This window comes from Rhododendron vialii, chromosome 13a, assembly GCF_030253575.1.
Source record: "Rhododendron vialii isolate Sample 1 chromosome 13a, ASM3025357v1".
NCBI lineage: Eukaryota > Viridiplantae > Streptophyta > Magnoliopsida > Ericales > Ericaceae > Rhododendron > Rhododendron vialii.
The window spans coordinates 26,472,336-26,491,307 of NC_080569.1; the positions used below are offsets into that span (position 1 = coordinate 26,472,336).

Consider the following 18,972-nt stretch of genomic DNA (forward strand, 5'->3'; position numbering starts at 1 on the left):
ACTAACAAATGCGAAAAAAATTTGAATAAGAACTAAAAAATAAGCCACTTGACTTATTTAGTCGAACAACCCTGTAGTGTGCATTAACCAAGAAAGGAGCGTATCCACCTATTCTAAACTTGTCTCTCTCTCTATTCAGACTCTCTCTCTCTAGGCAAAAAGTTAGGCGGTTTCAAAATCAGATCTGAGCCGCTTGGGGTGGGGTGGGGGAGGCTCACCACTCTCCTCCTCCCCCCAGGCCGACCCTCCTCCTTCTCTCCCTCCATCCTCTCTTGCTCCTTCCCTCTCTTCCTCCCCCCTGTTTTGCATCTCAGTTCCGGTTGGGTCAACGCCTTCCTCTGTGTGGGAAGGCGTGACGCTCGAGGCTCGGCCTTTTTGTCTCTGACCAGTGGTCCCTTGGTTCCTCCGGTATGCCTAGCGGCGTTGGATGACTCTAATCTACTGCGGTGGTTTTGGGCGGTGGGTGGTGGAGGTTTTTTTTTCCTGTTTTTTGAAGGTTTTATTCAAAATTGATTGGCAAAGATGGAGGTCAGATCTGGTTCGGTTTCTCTCCGGCGGCGGCAGGTTGGTTGCGGTCCTCATGGATGGTTTTCTCTTGGTCGTCTTTGTGTGCCGAATTCCGGCCGGCGGCCTTTTCCGAGATCTCATTCAGGCGAGGGACGGGCAGGTCGTTTGCTCTGGTTGGTTGCTGCTGCTTGTGTGATCGTGAAGCTTGGGGTTTTTTTGGTGGTTGGTCTTGGTACCCTTACCGTTGGTGCCTCGGTGGTCTCTCTCGTAGGCCGGATCCAGTCGCCGGTTGCTACATCTGGGAGCGACCGGATCGGCTTAACGGCGAGGTTGGGTCCTTTGGTGTCTTGTATGGTGGTGGCTGCCGTTGTGGTTAGGGTTATGGGGGTTGGCTTGGGTGGGCCGGAATTTGGGTGTTTGGGTTGTATTGTTTTACTTGGGTGTTGGGTTGGGCTCTATTGTTTCTATGTTGTAATCCTCTGTAGACCCTTTGGTGTTTGGGCCTTTGCCCGTTAGCGGTGTATTCCAACTTTTTGTTGGATCCCCTCTTCCCTCTCTCCGTTTTTAATAAAATTTTCATTTTTCGCCAATCAAAAAAAAAAACCAAGGAGCGTGAAAATTATTTTATTTATTTATTTTTATTAAAAAATTTGAAACTATTTAGGCCCCGTTTCAGAACGATAAATAAGTATTTATTTTTTAAAAAGGCAATTTCAAGCTCAAAAATTATGTGCTTACGTAAATAATTTTCAGATTAATATAGATCTTATTTGATAGATCTCATTAAGATCTTTAATACGGTGCAAAAAAAAATTAAAAAATTATTTTCTATTTACATTATTTTTGAAATTAAAAATATGAAATAAGTACTTATTTTTTAAGAAAGTGTTCTGGAATGTGGCCTTAAAAGCTTTTTTTGATCAGACTATTTAGAGATTATTCAGCCCAAATTACAATGCAGATACAGTGACATCTCCTAGTACTCCTGAACCAATCCGAGCTACGATCGTTTCAGCCTCAACACCTCAACCGTCTGATCAAAATCAACGGCCACGATCTGTCCACTCTCTTCGCCACGTAAGCAGTCACAACTTTCACAATTACCCATCTACCCTCAATATCCAAATACCCAACTCTTATTGGCCCAACATTCAAAACAAAAATCACACCAGATTTTTTTCCCCAACACGAACGCATAGATTAGTTTACAAAATCAGACGTAACCTAAAAAACAAACAATAATCCTCTCTCTCTCTCTCCTCTCTCTTTCTCTCTCCTCTTTCAAGAGCTTCACGGTCTCTCCCACATCAAGATTTCCGTTCAAATCTTGAACGCCAGACCTGATCTCTCCAATCCTTCAAAAACATCATCCAGTATTCCGAAAATACCCTCTCCCCAAAGATCAAAATCTTTGTCTGCACATGAGAGATTTGAATTCCCAACATGATCGTTAGAACCTACGGCCGTCGCAATCGCGGAAAGGGCGGCGGCGGGGACGACGACGACGATTTCTCGGACGGCTTCGACGAGCCTATTTTGTCACAGGAAAACCCTCAGGACGTGTACAGCTTCGCATTCTCGTCTCAAGATTCGTCCCACTGGTCCCTGAATTCGGAGCCCTACGCCTCGAATTCGTCCCAGGAAGCCCGCGAATTGTCGATTATACCCCCGAGGAGGCACGGCGGCGGTTACGGGGAAGGGGAAGAGGGTTGTTTTCGGAAATCGAAGAAGGCGAGGGTTAACGGGAACCACAAGGGTTTTGATTTGCTGCCCAAGAGGGTGAAGTCGGGTGCGGTGGCCGGGACTGCGACGTTGATGGAGACGCAGGAGTGTGGGGAGATGATGGAGCACGTGGACGAGGTGAATTTCGCGCTGGACGGGTTGAGAAAGGGGGGCCAGCAGATTCGGGTCCGGCGCGCGAGCTTGTTGTCGTTGTTGTCGATTTGCGGCACAGCGCCGCGGCGGCGGTTGCTAAGAACTCATGGGTATGTGAGTTTTATACGAGTCCGTGTAAGCGTGGTGTTTGGGTTTTGGATTTTCCCCTTAGGGTTTTAATTGACTTTTGTTTGATATTTTAGAGTAGGGTTTGCTGGTCAAATGTTAACTGTTCTTTCTTTTTTTATCCAGAGGTTTGACACATAATCGTGTACGGTGCATTGATTTAAACCCAACAAGGAAATCTTGTGAAGATGAACAACAATTCATGAAATGCATCATCGGAGTGGTCCCGATTTAATATGTTTGGGTTTTCCATCTAGGGTTTTGACTATCTGTTATTTGATAATTTAGAGTAGGGTTTCGTCAATGCTAAGCGTTCTGTATTATCTTTCCGTGAGGTATGCTGTGGTGGGAGAGAATGTATATAGTTGTTCCTTTAATTGTGTTACTAGAGGTTTGATACATAGTTTAGTACTTGATTGACAAAAACCCCTTTAAGGAAATCTTGTGAAGTTTCATGTAAGCGTGGGAATGTGAGTTGGACACAATTTCCTAGTGTTTGAATTTTGGATTTTCTTTTTAGGTTTTTACTGTCTATTGCTTGATTGGCCCTTATTTGGATCATCCAATTTGTAATTCACAGAAGACCCACATTCCCATTTGATATTTTAGAATTTGGTTTGTTGGCCCTTATTTGAATGGTCTAATTTGTAATTCACCGTTAACCCACGCTTCAATTTAAATGATCTTGATATCTTGAGTTTCCGTATCTTATTTTTCTGCCATTTCATACGCTTGGTGTTTGGATTTGGATTTTCCACTTAGGTTTTTTTTTCACTATCTACTGTTTTGTTACTTATCAAAAAATCCTATCTACTGTTTGATAGTTTAGATTAGGGTTTGTTGGCCAATTTTCTGTCTTATGTGCACGGAGGCCTGGTGTGCTGGGAGAGAAGTATATAATTGTGCTTTTAACTGTTTTACTAGAGGTTTGATACACTTATCTAGTATGGTGCGTGGGTTAATGAAAACCCCCACAAAGGAAATATTTTGAAGAACAACAACAATTCATGAAATGCATCATCGGAATGGTCCCAATATTAAAGCTTTGACATCTAATTCGAGAGATTTATCATCGACGAATGAATTAAGTTGTGTGAGAGTACAACTGGAATAGAGGGCAAATACGATGGAACTGGGGCTTCTGAATTTGAAGAAACGAAAATGTAACTGTTCAAACGTGGGTTTGTTCGTTGTCGATATTAGTTCCTGTTTATTTGTTTACCCTCATTTACTATAGGTGCAATTTATGTGCAGCAGTTGTAGTTTTTGGAGAATGAAGGAATTGTATGTTTAGGGCTTCAAGATCGTGTTCACTGGACACAAACAATTTGGTATTGGCTTTAATAACAGTGTAGATGTGGCAAGACCTTAATGAATATTTCCAAACTAGAGTCAACCGCTGGTCCACGAGTATCCAAGTAGACTGTGGTACAAAAGGGTAACAAAATGCGTCAACGTATAAAGATCGACATGTCAACATACTGTATGTATAAAATATAAGATGGAGAGAACTTCTTCAGCAGTTTGTGAGATTAATTGTTTTAGTTACTCCAAGTTATTACTTTTGGCGGAAATTAAATTTGTTGACGTGGTTAAGCTAACTTTAGATGGATAGGTACTTTGTAAGAATTTAGTTTATTTTGGAAAGATCTGAGTAAACCCAGATTTTAGTTGATTTTGGAAAGTATATAGCACACCAAACCATTACAATGTTATTGAAGCATATGGATAGTTCTATTGCTCTTATTTCAGGTTGATATTTTTTTCTAAATGCCATCAGGGCAAGGGGTTCCAAGGTATTGAACAGTGGCATGCATAATTCTTTTTAAGATCCTACTAGTGCTTCACCATATGAGTCTCTTTGTCCAGAAATGAATCTTCACCATACGAGTCTCTTTGTCTAGAAATGAATCTAATATTTTTTTTTTAGCTTTGTTTTGAGTCACTTTGCACTTGAAAATATGTCCTCCCAGATAACCTAAACCAGATAAATTTCACTTTGCACGTGTTCTAGTCCCCCATACTGATCTGTTCATCTTCTTTTCCATGCTCTTTTCTCTTGATTTGTCAAGACAATTTAATCATTGCTTTCTAGAAGGATGCAGTAGACGAGATGCTAATACAAAGGATTATTGTGATGGTTTAACATACAACTAGACTGTTGCCCTTGGTAACATATTTATACACATTGAACAAAATAATGGCCTATTCGTATGTCCTATTGTCAGAAATCAGAATATTTTTGCTTTGTTTGCTTGCTGCATGCCTTAGCTTCCCTCGATACTCTTTCAGGATGGCAAGAACAATAATTGATGCTGTTTTGGGACTCCCTTTCGATGACTCACCTAGCAACTTGGCTGCTGCAGCTCTCTTTTACATTTTGACTAGCGATGTAAGTTGTTGATAGTCTACTTTTGAACTGCTACCTTCTGAGAATGAAGAACAGTATTAGTAATTCTCCTCGTATTGATGTGACATCTGTTAGTAAAGAGCTATTTATGCATAAGCAAAGGCCAGAAGCTCCTTTGTAATAAATTGCATATGACATGTTTTGACACTATCAAAGGTTCAAAACTGCACATAACTACTTGTAAAGCGTGATGTCCTTGGAGTGCATTTAATGGTTTTGCTTTTGAATTGACAGTGCTTGGGATGAGTCCACTTCAGTTGAATCTCATTCCTACTGCTGTTGTAGATTTCATGACTGTGTCTGATAAGAACCTTGTCTCTAGAAAGGTCTAGCAGAGTCTTGCATTGCCAACTTTCCAGCTTCTCATATTTTTGGATATTGGTGTACAATGGTTAATCATTATTTGGATTACGTCTAAAACTCCCTGTTTCAGGAGGGCCTACCTTTTTAAGAAGCCTAGGGATCCTCAAAGTTACAAACACTTTCGACTCTAGGTATTGCATTTAGCTTTTCCAACACTTGGCATATCCAGGGCAAACTTCATCTGGCTTGTTCTTGAATGATGGTACGACCTCATGTTAGACTAGGTTTAGGGTGTGTTTGGAAGTTGTGGAACGAAATTGGAAAAAGAAAATTTCCCACTTCTCTTAATTGGTTGCTGGTGGAAAGAGAGAAGAAAGAGGAAAAAGTAGAGAAGAAATAGTGAATTCTCCTAACTTTCTCTACCTTTTTCTTCTCAAACATTTTCCCTTCCCCTCTCTTCCTTTCCCCAATTTCCAATCAGACCCTTAGAGTTCTGTTGTTTCCGCCCTTTCCCGTTTTGATTTATTCATTGAAACAGTAGTACAATGATTTGAAAAGTGGATATCAAAAGGTTTTTTTTGCCGCAGGGTGGGGTGGGGTGGTGTGGGTGGGGGTTATAGCTTTAGCCAAAGAAGATGCTCTTATTTAATTTTGTCTTTCTTCAAGCTTCGATACTGTTGTGAAGCATTTCATGTTGTTTCTAAGTACTCTTTTGCATGTAATATATATGTTCATTAACAATTTCTGCATGAATGCTTATGTACATGAGCTAATCTCCTTTTCTACTTCAGCAAAAACTCTTGAGTGTACTTTTGTGTATTTCTGTTCATCTGCTTGCCTTGATTGATCTGCATCTTTTGTTTTTACCTGGAATGGTTATCAAATTTCTGTAGGGTCAAGATGAACACCTTTTGGATTCTCCAAGTTGCATCCGTTTTTTGATCAAGTTGTTGAAACCGCTTACACATGGTGTTAGTAAAGACAAGGCATCAACTATCAGCTCCAAGCTTATAGCGTTACGTAAGAATGTTGATATCTTACAAGATACTAGTAAAGGAACAGATTCCACCTCTGCTGCAATTATGCTTAAAGTTCAGGAAGTTCTTGTAAGTTGCAAGGAAATGAAGTCAAGTGATGGAAAGGATAACGCAATGACGACGCCAAAGTTGACTCCAAAGTGGATAGCTTTGTTGACTATGGAGAAAGCTTGCTTATCTACCATTTCTCTTGAAGGTAGTCCTTCTGCGTCCTATTATCAAGTGGATCCTTGATGATTTAGTTGTCATTTATCATATTTTTGTCGTTATTGTCAGAAGAAATGATCAAATTGATGTTAGATAAGTAGTTTTGGACCGGTGCATATAGTGTATATTGTGAGAGAGGTTCGATTACAAGCAGGACCACCTAGCTTATTGAATATTCAGTATTCACTGTTGTTTTCTTTTCTGTCAAGTGTAAGCCTTGCCTAATTCGCATAAATGTCATGTATTAGAGTAGCATTTCTCTTTTCTTTCTGTTTTTGTTCATCCCTTGTTCTTTTATTTGTTTTCTGTGATCTTCCTTTAGGTTGCCTTTGTCTGTCTTCCTTTCCATACATGTAACTGTCATTAACTCAGGGTTAGTTCGACACTGCAGTTCGGAATGCTTTGAATAGGCATAACTATAACTGATATGATAATGCTTACTTATTTTGCTAATCCTTGTTTGACTAACCAAACTTTCTATTTTATGCAGTTCAAACAGTCCTTAATCCCTATAAATGACAGCAGTTAATTTCTACTCTAGGAATTATTTAGTCATAATTGCAATGACATCTTTGCAAGTTGATGCTCTCTTATGGTTCTTGAGTTGATATGATTTTTGGTAGATGATTATAGTTTCTAAGGAGCAGAAAGTTATGCATAAAGCTGGTGGGATGGTGAAGAACCTTAGCTTATCGTGCGAAAAAATGAAAAGAAAAAGAGATTTACTCATCTTTTAAACTGGAAAATCCTCACTGTTTTGACTGAACGAAAGTGCCTTTTATTTCTTCGTTAATCTTTGTTGCCATTCCTTGTTCTATTTCTAATAGTCTTTTGGGGTCCGTTTGATTAGCTAGACAATGGTAGAAAATGCAAGAGAAAAAAATGTACTCTTTTGGTGTTCACTTAGCAAAAATGTCCTAGAAAGTGGTAAAAAGTAAATTTTCCTGTTATTTGCTTGTGCGAATCAACAACCCTCTGGCTCCCTTATTTACCCTCTTCCCTCCACCCTTTGGGTAACTTTATTCCTTCCAATTTTTTTATTTTGTTCCTGCCTCCTATTTTCTTGCAAAACTTTCATCCTAATCAAACGGATGCGAGAAAAAAAATGTATTTTCCTTTTGTTTTGTTTTACTTCACTTTTTATCATTTTCACTTTCCACAATATTTTTCTTGCTAATTAAATAGACCCTTGGTGTGATCTATCTTATTATTTTTTATTCATGCAGATACCTCTGGCACTGTAAGGAAGACTGGAGGCAACTTCAAGGAAAAGTTGCGAGAGCTTGGAGGACTTGACGCGGTCTTTGATGTGGCCCGGAGTTGTCATGTTGTTATGGAGGTGGTAGCTTGTATGTTTTTTGGATCTTATTTCCTGTCGTACTATGTTAAAACTGAAAGAGCTTAAACAAGTTACTGGAACGGAGAGATGGTGTAAATGTGGATATACGGGCATAGGGTGTGCAATTTCTTTCTCATAATATGTGTTGTGAATCTTGCTTCACACCATAAAGAGTACCCATGTGCATGTGATTATTGAAGGATATAAGTTGAGAATGGTGATTCGGTATTCCAATTAGCAGGTGCGTAGAGTGGTAGACAGAATCATGACGAGGGGAAAAGTTACACTTTCCGGCGAAGAAGTATTACCTTTTATTTCCACTTTGCCTGTGAAAAGATTTTTTCTCCTATTTGTTCCTTGAATGAACTATTTTTCCATATAGTCCGCTCCCTATCTGCTTCCAAATTTTGATGGAAAATGCCATATGGTGGGACACATGACACCACATGGATCTAAACCTATGAACATAGATCCATATCCTCCTTGTCTTCCTATCTCTCTTCTTTTCTCTACCACGCCGACAACTCTCTCTCTCTCTCCCCGCTCTTGTTTAATTTTTCTCTCATCTTCTTTGTGCACCAACCCCCCTGTCTATTTTCCCTATGCAACATTTCATTTCCAGTGAAGTGTCACTCTAATTGTCTCTCCCTGGCTTTACCAGCAGTTAAACATCTTCAATTGCAGTAAGCCTTTCTTGCAACAAAAGACCACAAGCTTGCTTTGATCAACTTTAGGGTTTTAGGAAACAGTTGCAGCTTGAATTTCCCTCCTCTCTCTCTCTCTCTCTCTCTCTCTCTCTCTCTCTCTCTCTCTCAAATCCGTGCTGAAGGGAGAAGCATGGCGCTGTTGACACTTGTGGCAATGGGATAGGAAAGGGGAAGGAGGGATGAGGAAAGAGGTGTTTCCTAGTTCTGGGGGTACAGGGGCCACAAGCAGAGAGGCAGGGCTGGATTTGGGCTCAGGTAGGTGAAAATGGTGGGCAAGGGGGGTGGTGGGGGTAGGGAGATTTGTGGTGGTGGTGATTTGGGGTAGGGGCTTGCCAACTGGACCTGCAGTGTGGAATGGCATTGGTGGTGGTGGGATGTGGTTTGGGATGAGTGTGGTTGTTCTTTGGATCTGGTGTGGGAGGGCTGCGGTGGTGTAGTTGATGTTGGGCCCACAGATTTAATTGTGTTGGTTGAAGAGTGGCATAAGTGTCGAGAGGGAGAAGAGGGGGAGGGTTGGCGGGTGTGTTTTGGTTCTCTTTGGTCTGGCATTGCTGTACATAGGTGGTTGGGTTTGTGTGGTGGATTTGATGCCAACTTGGCTTTGTCCCTCAAAATTGGGACTAGCGCTGGTGATTGCCAATTGGGAATAATCAATAATGAAATAGTCTCGTTTTGGAATGACTTAATTATTTGTTGGGGCCAAGATAAGGAAATGTCTTACGTTAAGGGGGCGCAATGTAATATGCCATAGTAATAATTTACTTCAACTTTGACGAGACTGACGTGCTAAAATTTCACTGTGTCAGTGATTATGAATATTTAAGTTGATGAACTCCACTGAGAGGGTTCTGATGTGGCTATTAAATTTGCTTGCAGTCCTGGCCATATGTTGAACTAGTTAACTTGATATAATTGCTGAAGTGTTTCTTGCTTCTTCAAATTGGTGAACCCTTGTTCTTGTTTTCTATGATTTTGCATATATCCAGCAACACACATATGTGCCATCTACCATGATCTAGCTGTTCATGTTTAATGGATTGAAATGAATACTTTGTTCTAGTCGTCCAAGTTTTTGTTTATTCCAATGTAAGCTTTTTATTAGCCTTTTTTTGGTGTGGATTTTGTGACCGTTGATTGTGCAGAGATGCTTGGAGAAAAGTTCTTTCTCAAGTCAGGAGCTGGAAGAAAATGCGGTTTTAGAAAGTCTGGTGCTGCTTTTGAAATGTTTGAAGATCATGGAAAATGCCACATTCCTTAGTAAGGACAATCAGGTAAACTGGTTAAACAAAAAGAGAGAAAAACAACACAACTAACAGACACACACACACACACACACTCATCCATGCGTAGACAGAGAGGGAGACTAAGTTGTGAGATAGCGTGAACTGGTTGTTGACGTTTGAAATACCAGTTGTTTTACTTCGGTATTACTTTGATACAGTGTCATTTGCTGGAAATGAAAGGGAGCTTCAACCATCAGGGTTCTCCTCGATCGTTCACAAAACTCATTATAAGTGTGATCAAGATTCTCTCAGGTATATCTTGTGGTGGATGTTAGTTTTCTGTTTGACTGTAATGTTGCATTCATCAGTTCATATTTTGCTTAATTATATCTGGTGGCATTTATGTCCAGGTCTTTCCTTGTCTAGAAATTCTTGCGGTAACTCTGATGATGACAATTTCTGCAATATTTCAAATGGGACTCATAATCATTCTGAAATGCTTCTATTGACTGACCGTAAAGGTAGGCTTTTTGTCTAGTGGAATAAGATTTTATGGTGATTTTTGTCGAGTGAAAAAAGATATAGTATGAACTGAAATAACTTGGAGTAGTTTATGTTGATTCAAACACCATTCTAGCTACCAGTCAAATTTATTTTGAATACTCTGACGCTGAGTTGGCTGATTTGTTCCTAAATCTGCAGAGGGTGGTGACGAGATTATATCCATCAGTTCTTCTTTAAGGTGCTCTAGCATAGACGGGACCTCTTCTCAGAAGAGCTTCAGGCTATCTCAGAACAGTCGATGGCTGTCCACTGGCCGCTCGGAAGTTTCTAAACCGACTTCTGAAACTATGACATCATCTGAAGCTGGTACTTTCTTGTTGAAGATGAGAGTCGATTCTTCCACTTCTAGTTCATCCAGTGGTGCACCTGTTAAGGGGAATGATTCAAAACTGAAGTTTAGTCTTGGAAAAAAATGCAAGGTTGCTGAAGACACCAATTTTAAACTTCTAGAAGACAGTGTGGATCCTTTTGCTTTTCAAGAAGATGAATTTGAACCCTCTAAGTGGGACTTGCTATCTGGGGTAGGGTCCGTAGGGAAACTTTCTGAAGCTCAAAACAGAAAAGCAGCCTATAGAGAAAAGGAAATAGGGTGTCAATCGCAACTAATATTGAGCCAACAAGAGTCAAGTAACGGAGAGAACCCTTATTCAGGCGCTTCTTGTTCATCTGCTCTTGTTGAAGAAAAATCCAACCTTCTAGCAGAATGCCTTCTCACAGCTGTTAAGGTACTTCAGATAATCTAGAATTTGTCTACTGCAATCTATTACAGAACCTCAATTTTCCCATTAACTTTGAATGCAATGGAGTGAAGGTGGGGTTCATCTAATCTGTTGTCAAGGATATTCGTGTTTTTTGTTTACTCTTGATTAGTGTTTAGATGCTACCTATCAAAGGGCCAAGGGTTTGTCTTCTGCATTTTATGATCCCAAGCTTCCTTACGGTCTAGGGTTGTTCATGAAAACAGATTGGATAGTGAATCCATTCAGACTCGACCCACCTGTAAGATTTGGTTTGATTTTATGGTTAGACCAGCTTGGTTTTGCTTCAGAAAACATAGAGCAGTTGGGGTTGTTTACGGTTTTGAGCTTATGAAGCTGTGGTTAAAATCAAACCCGTTCAACTGAGATTATAATTTTGTTAATCGTTTATAAAGGTTTTGTTCAATTTTTGGTGAGATAGATTGATTAGTTTCTTCTTTTACATTTTGTTTTTCACCCGTGTCATTTTTATCGCATTGAAATATTGATGCATTTAGTGACTGGATGAAGAATTTAGTTTGTGTAAAAGTTGCAGCTGCATTTTGTTTATATTGTTTGAATGTTTGACTACTTGGAATGGTTTAGTGATTACATGAAAACCACACCCTTTCAAACTGCAAAACACCCCTCCTATTGGCATAGGGCATAGGGATTTAGTAGGAACAGTCCTTGTGATATTTCCATCCTATCATAATTTTTGGTTTCTCCAATAGCCTTGATTGACTTGTCAGATTTTATAATTGAAGTCTGAGATAGCTCAATCCATTAGAGGGTAGTTTGTTATGGTGTCTGGTTTTTTTCTGATGGAGGGTGACAGGAGGGTATATGTTCCGTTAGGTAGTATGTTCAACACCTAGTAAAATTAGTGGATTGATGAAGCTCTTTTCTGAATTTTGATTTCCTTCCTATGATAGGTCCTGATGAACTTAACAAACGACAACCCCATGGGTTGTCGGCAAATTGCTGCTTGTGGAGGGCTGGAAACTCTGTCCTCATTGATTGCTGGCCACTTTCCATCCTTCAGTTCATCTCTGTCACCTTTCCGCGATATAAGCGATAATACCTTGTCTAATTCAAATCTCACGATTGAACATCAGAATGAGAGTCATCTATCTGATCAAGAATTAGATTTTCTTGTTGCTATTTTGGGATTGCTTGTCAACCTGGTAGAGAAAGATGGCGAGAACAGGTAATTTTGCTTCCCATTTGCTAAATATCTTGCCTTTTACTATTATCAAAACTTTTAGTGAAGCAGATATTACCACTCTACTACTACCATTTCTGTCCAGCAATTTGCATATTTAAAGACTTTGGCCTGGAACTTGAGTTGATTTCTAATTCCATTGTTTGAACGATGACAGTAACATGATTTTTCATTTCACTCATTTCTATTTGACTTCCATAAATTGGGATTTTGAAATTCCTTGATGTGTATGTTTTTCGAGTATTTTTACCATCTGAGAATTAATCGAGTCCTAATCCGTAAAAAATCTAGCCTTCCCCCAAAAATCTAGACTTTGAAATTCCTTGATGGTTGTAGTCAATATTGCTTTCTTTTTCTGGTTTTATCTGCGGATATGTTGATTCGATGCCTTTTTCTTTGTGGGCTCTACCCAGAAAGAATCAAGTCTCAGAATACAAACAAACAAAAAGAAAGTTGTTCTTCAATAATCTATAATAAGGCATGCATGAGCTCAAGTAAAGCCTAAATCTGGTGGAAAATCTTGTTGGAAACACCAGCGCAAGTGCATTCTTCTCCTGTATTTGAAGTAAAGCCTAAATCTAGTGGAAAATCTTGTTGGAAACACCAGCGCAAGTGCATTCTTCTCCTGTATTTGAATTCATTGCATGTGTACACTTTGATTTGGTCTACCCAGGCTCAGAAGTCTCAGAATACAAACAAACAAAAAGAAAGTTGTTCTTCAGTAATCTATAATAAGGCATGCATTAGCTCATGTAAAGCCTAAATCTGGTGGAAAATCTTGTTGGAAACACCAGCGCAAGTGCATTCTTCTCCTGTATTTGAATTTATTGCATGTTTACACTTTGATTTGGTCCACCCAGGCTGAGAGAGAGAGAGAGAGAGAGAGAGAGAGAGAGAGAGAGAGAGAGAGAGAGAGAGAGAGAGAGAGAGAGAGAGAGAGAGAGGTGGCGGGGGTGGTCGGCATTGATTTTGATTGCCGGACATGGTGGCGTTGAAGGAGGAGAGAGAGAACTTGTTTTATTGAGAACAATATAGAGAGAGAAAAAGTTGGACTCGTGATATTTGAAGAGAATGGGTGGGTCCCGTTTTTTAACACTTGGAGTGCCACGTTACTTTGCTGTATTAGATCTGTTCCTAAAGTTTGTGCGGATAGACTTATTGTTAAGTGTATACCATGTTTTCCGCTCATTGAATCTTCTTTTGTGGTTCTTTGAAGATCTATGCTTGCAGCAGCGATTGTTTCATTGCCTGGTGTTCAAGGGCTAGAAGAGGAGAGGCATAGTAATGTGATTCCATTACTGTGCTCCATCTTTTTGGCCAATCAGGGGGCTGGTGAGGCAGCTGAAGAAGGAAGGGCTCTAGCCCTGGTAAGTTAAACTGGTGTTGTTAGCTCAACTTGTATTTATTTCGTGAATTAAAAAGTAGTTAGCTCGCAAAATTGAAGGAATGAAAACGATTATTTTTTTCAACTTTTACATGGGTGCTAATTTGATATGATATTTGACGTGAATGTACAAATTCAATGTATGATTCTTACCATGACTACGGTGGTTCCATGTATTAAAGCCATGACCCATTTTCATTTGGTTCCATTGGGCATGTTTTGTGATGCTGCAATGGACAGTGATTTGACGGAGCAATACTACGGTGAGGTCCCCTGCATATAGTGTTGTGGTGTGATGGGGCAATACTCCTTTGCAGAGGTGACAGGGTACCATACCTGCACTTGCATTATGTACCCAAAAAAAAAGTACAGTGATTTGAGGTTCACTTTTATCAAAACGAAAAATAAAAAATAAAAGATATTTCAGTATCTTACTGGTTTGTGTAAAAAGTAGACAGAGGTGTGCACCAGTTATATGGTTCTACGAGATATTCTGACTCCTATTTATCTGGCACTGTGCAGGATGATGAGGAAGCTTTGTTACAGGGTGAAAAAGAAGCCGAGAAAATGATTGTAGAGGCTTATGCAGCCCTTCTTCTAGCTTTCCTTTCAACTGAAAGGTTTGTGCGCCAAATCTTTATTGCCAATTTGCTATGGATAATTGTTACCCCTTTTTTTGTGTATATTGTCCCTTACAAAAAGAAAGGAACAAATGTCCTGGTGTATTTTCTTAGTAGAGTTTCTCCTTTTGCTTCTGGCAGCATGAGCATACGTGGTGCTATTGCTGAATGTCTCCCAGATCACAAGCTGGCAATTCTTGTACCTGTGTTGGAGAGATTTGTGGTATGTCTCTTTATCTTTTGTAATGCGTAAGCTTATTTTAGTTGGTAAAGCATGAGAATAGCACACTATAGCTTCCTCCTTGTCTGTCCTCCATCCCTATGGATTGATTTATTCTACCATGCGACCATCTACCAAGAACCCTATAGGTGGGTTTAGTCGGGAGCTTCCTTGGCCATTGATATTTACCAATAGTGGGTCACTTTGGTAGTGTTTGGTTCACTGAATTGATTTTGGAATGGAATGAAGGCCTCATGATTGAGTGACCATTTAACGATATTGGTGAATGATGATTCATTTACAATGTTTTTCGTGTCCCTTTTTGGGGAAGTTAACCTTGGATTGAGCATTTCCATACTTCATTCTAGAAGCCATACGCTGCCTATTTCGCTCTTCTGTAGTAATTCACTGTCATGTTGAACCCTAACTAGTTAAGCTAATATAGTTGACAGACTGGATGAATCTTGAGCAAAATGCACGTGTAATAAGATACTCTGAGACTGGTGATTGATTGGAGAGGTTGAGCTTTCATATAGCAGGTTGTTTAATTGTTGCATTTACATCCGTACACTTGTTATAATGTTTCTATGCATAATTTCTCCTGTCAGGAATTTCATTTGACGCTAAACATGATATCACCGGAGACCCACACTACCGTGCTTGAAGTAATCGAATCGTGCAGGGTGCCCTGAGAGCACAAGAAGAGCACGGAGAATCTGTACAGCCTGAACCTTCCGTTGGATCCTCTATTTGTTGTTACAAACCGCCCAAGTAGAAAAATCATATTGCCTCGTATGGTCTATCCTAACCATAGGCCTGTATTTTTAGTCTTGTATTTTCTAGCTTTTGCTTTCTTTTTCTTTTTTTTTTTGGCCCCCTTTTGCGTTATTTTTGGCAGCATTTTTTCTCACCATATTGGGTGTTGGCCGAGATGCCTTTACACAAGAAAGTCATAGCAAAATCTCGTTGTCAATAGCATTTGTAATGTCTATTTTTGTTTATTATAGTTCCATACTGTTTTTTGAACGTTTGTGTTCTTGTTCATGGCGTTCTCTCCTAGATGTGTTCTGGGGATATTATAGCGCGTCCGTTGTGGTTATACTTCTTTTGTCCAGAAAATGGTCTCATGTCACCAGTCATTAGCAAAAAAATTCTAATGAGAGAGTAACTATCGCGACACTATGCACCTAGGTAGTGCCGTAGACATGGGCATTTTTGTAATATATATATTTTTTTTTTATGCCAAAGCTAGAAGCAAGTGGTGGGTAAAAAGAACCGATAGCATTTTTGTAATATATTTGTAAGAGTGGGGGTGTTTTCTTAAGAGAGTTAAAGAGCATACATCGGCCCTTGGATCAAATGAATCTCATTCTTTCTTTTAACTTGTGTTTGTGTGGTTTTCCCACTCTTGTGTTTTATTAGATAGATCAAACAAAAACAAATACGACAAAACACAACGAAATACTCAGAAACAACAGGAACAAGCAACAAAAAGAAAATGGTATTGGATCAACAAGATTTCAATGTGATAATGTTCTGGCGAGTTTTTAAAAAATAAATAGTTCTAATTAATGTTGTGGGCCCGATAAGGGTCCATTAATGGCCCAAAATTGGACCAGTCTGGATCATAAGAAACTTGATTGAATCTGTCCCAAAAAAAAGGACTCCTGTAGCGATAGTAGAGAGAGGTCAATCATGATCCCACCAATCCCACTATCTCTTCCCTCTCCCCCTCTCTCTGTTTTGTTTCCCACCCATTTAGGCACACAAAATGATCTATTCCTTATCTCACAAGTTTTTTTTTTCCATCTAATATTGCATGGGGCTTAGCGAAAAATTAGTAAGTTGACAACTACATGGAGTTCGACGTTTTTCTACAGACTTGAATCATCGACCTTCTCCTTGAAAGTTAAGTAGTACAACTAGATGAACTAGAAGCCGCATCCCCTTATCTCGTAAGTTTAGCAGTAGTAATACTTGCAATTTAAATTCATTTGACTATCATAACCATCACTCACATTCTCAAAATCCTATTGTGGAGTGGTAGGCCAACACTTTGCTTGGTGGATCACCACCCATCGTCAACTTCACCGTATAGCAGCCCTCTTCGTCGCCGGCATCATTAAATTAAGATTATTTTATTTTATGGGGGCGTGATATAAGTATTGGTTAATTAGTGTCTGGTGATATGAGAAAATAAAATATGATCAAGAGTGCCATTTGTTATTTGGTTAATGATTAATGTTCCGATTTCATTTGGTTGACAAATAACGCTTTCAATTTCATTATAGAAATTTAAAACATTTTGTTTTAATTTCATTAGTCCGTTGTAAGCTATCGTATTTTTTTAAAGTAAATTCACTCATTGAAATTGACTAGATTGACATATCAGAAACTTAAAAATATATATATATATATATATATATATATCTATACGGTTCCGGGGACACTTTAAAAAAACCCTTAAAAAAACACTTCATAGTTCCCGATCGAATTTTGATGATCCGGGCCGCTCAATGTGATCAGAACGTGATTTTAAGGGTGCTCGGAAGAAATCAGCAAAAAAAAAGACCGGGAAGGGCTTCATCCGAACAGTTTTTTTATTGAACTTTATTGAACAGTCCAATAAAAAACTGCTCAAATCAAGCTCTTTCCGGTTAGTTTTTTTGCCAGTATCTCGCGGGCACCTTTAAAATCACGTTCTGAACACATTGAGCGGCTCGGATCATCAAAATTTGATCGGAAACTATGAGATTAAGATTTGGAGTGTTTTTTTAAGGGTTTTTTTAAGTGTCCCCATAACCGCCCCGATATATATATATATATATATAGAGGAATTTTCAAGTGAGGGATCCCTCATTTTGTTAAAATGAGGGACTTTCATTTTCCGATCAAATTTTGAAAATCCAAACCGTTCAATGTGTGCAGAACGTAATTTTAAGGGTCTCTGCTAGAAATCAGCAAAAAAAATGACCGGGAAGGGCGTCATCCGAGCAGTTTTTTTTGAACCGTTCAATGAAAACTGCTCGGATGAAGCCCTTCGCGGTCATTTTTTTTGCTGATTTCTCACGGGGTCCCTTAAAATCACGTTCTGATCGCTTTGAGCGGCTCGGATAATCGAAATTCAATCGGGAAGGGGAGTCCCGCATTTTAATAAAATGAGGGATCCCTCACCGGAACCTAACTCTTTATATATATATATATATATATATATATATATATATATATATAGAGTCCGTCTCCCGTAAGGACCACCTCATTTTAATAAAATGCGGACCTCCCTTTCCCGATTGAATTTCGATGATCCGAGCCGCTCAATGTGTTCAGAACGTGATTTTAAGGGTACCCGCGAGAAATCAGCAAAAAAAATGACCGGGAAGGGCTTCATCCGAGCAGTTTTTGTTTGTTTTTTATCGAACGGTTCAAACAAAAACTGCTCGGATGAAGCCCTTCCCGGTCATTTTTTTTGCCAATTTCTCGCGGGTACCCTTAAAATCACATTTTGAACACATTGAGCGGCTCGGATCATCGAAATTCGATCAGAAAATGGAAGAAACGAGGAGGTCCGCATTTTAACTAAAATAAGGTGGTCCTTACGGGAGACGGACTGTATATATATATATATATGTACATATATATCTCGGAGAAGTTGTGTTTGTTGGTGGGGGTGGTTAATAGTAGCGCAGAATAGTTCATTTTAGTTGTATGTAGAACGTGTTACGCTGTGTCAGTATGGGCAATTTCTAGTATAATTATATATACAATATTTATCAAGACAGATTACATGATTAGTCTCAACAATAAAATTCTCCAAGTAGATGCCGATCAAGTTCCACTGTTCAAGAAAAGAAATTATTGTTTAAATTGTAGCCAAACACCAGGAAAAAAAAAAAGAAAGTTCTGTAAACATTAAAAAGTTTTCCAATTTAAAATTACGGTTCTGTTTGTTTGGCCGTAAAATGTTTTCCTATATATTATTTTGCATGTAAACATAGTATGAAAAACAATGTTTTCCTATATATTATTTTGCATGTAAACATAGTATGAAAAACAATTTACATGTAAAATATTTTCCCTCAATCGGAGGAAAATGACAGGATATGATCCTGATGCCTCTCTCCTAGAATTCTACAAGATTTATAACTCTGGTTCAGTCTCCTCAATCAAGTTTTAACTCTCTCTCTCCCACACACTCTTATACTGTTTCAATATTGAAGGGGAGGGAATGAGTTTTATTTGCATCTTTAATTCGATATCTGAAATTTGTGTCGTGAAACCAAACTCCAAAAAATGAAAACAAAAATTTTGTTTTTGGCAAAATCATTTTCTTTTTACAAGAAAAAGTTGGTTTTCATGGTAAAATCTTTTGAGTATGGTTTATTCACGGAGTCGCTGTAAAAAAATAATTTACGGAGGTGTTTGATCTCAACCGTCCGTTTCGGCATTGGACGGTTCGGATTTTAATGATGAATCCAAGCCCTCCAATGC

The 18,972-nt window shown here is 39.1% G+C and overlaps 1 protein-coding gene across 1 annotated transcript; it reads left to right on the plus strand.

Annotated features, from left to right (window-relative positions):
- The first annotated feature begins 1,731 nt into the window (after positions 1–1,731).
- LOC131312796 (wings apart-like protein 2) lies at positions 1,732–15,510 on the plus strand. Its single transcript, XM_058340775.1, has 13 exons — positions 1,732–2,492; positions 4,801–4,900; positions 6,115–6,454; positions 7,692–7,804; positions 9,654–9,782; positions 9,953–10,046; positions 10,145–10,255; positions 10,437–11,023; positions 11,971–12,245; positions 13,477–13,627; positions 14,167–14,264; positions 14,406–14,487; positions 15,093–15,510. The coding sequence occupies exons 1-13, from the start codon at positions 1,951–1,953 to the stop codon at positions 15,174–15,176; spliced, it is 2,706 nt and encodes a 901-aa protein (XP_058196758.1). The 5' UTR covers positions 1,732–1,950; the 3' UTR covers positions 15,177–15,510.
- Positions 15,511–18,972: the final 3,462 nt, after the last annotated feature.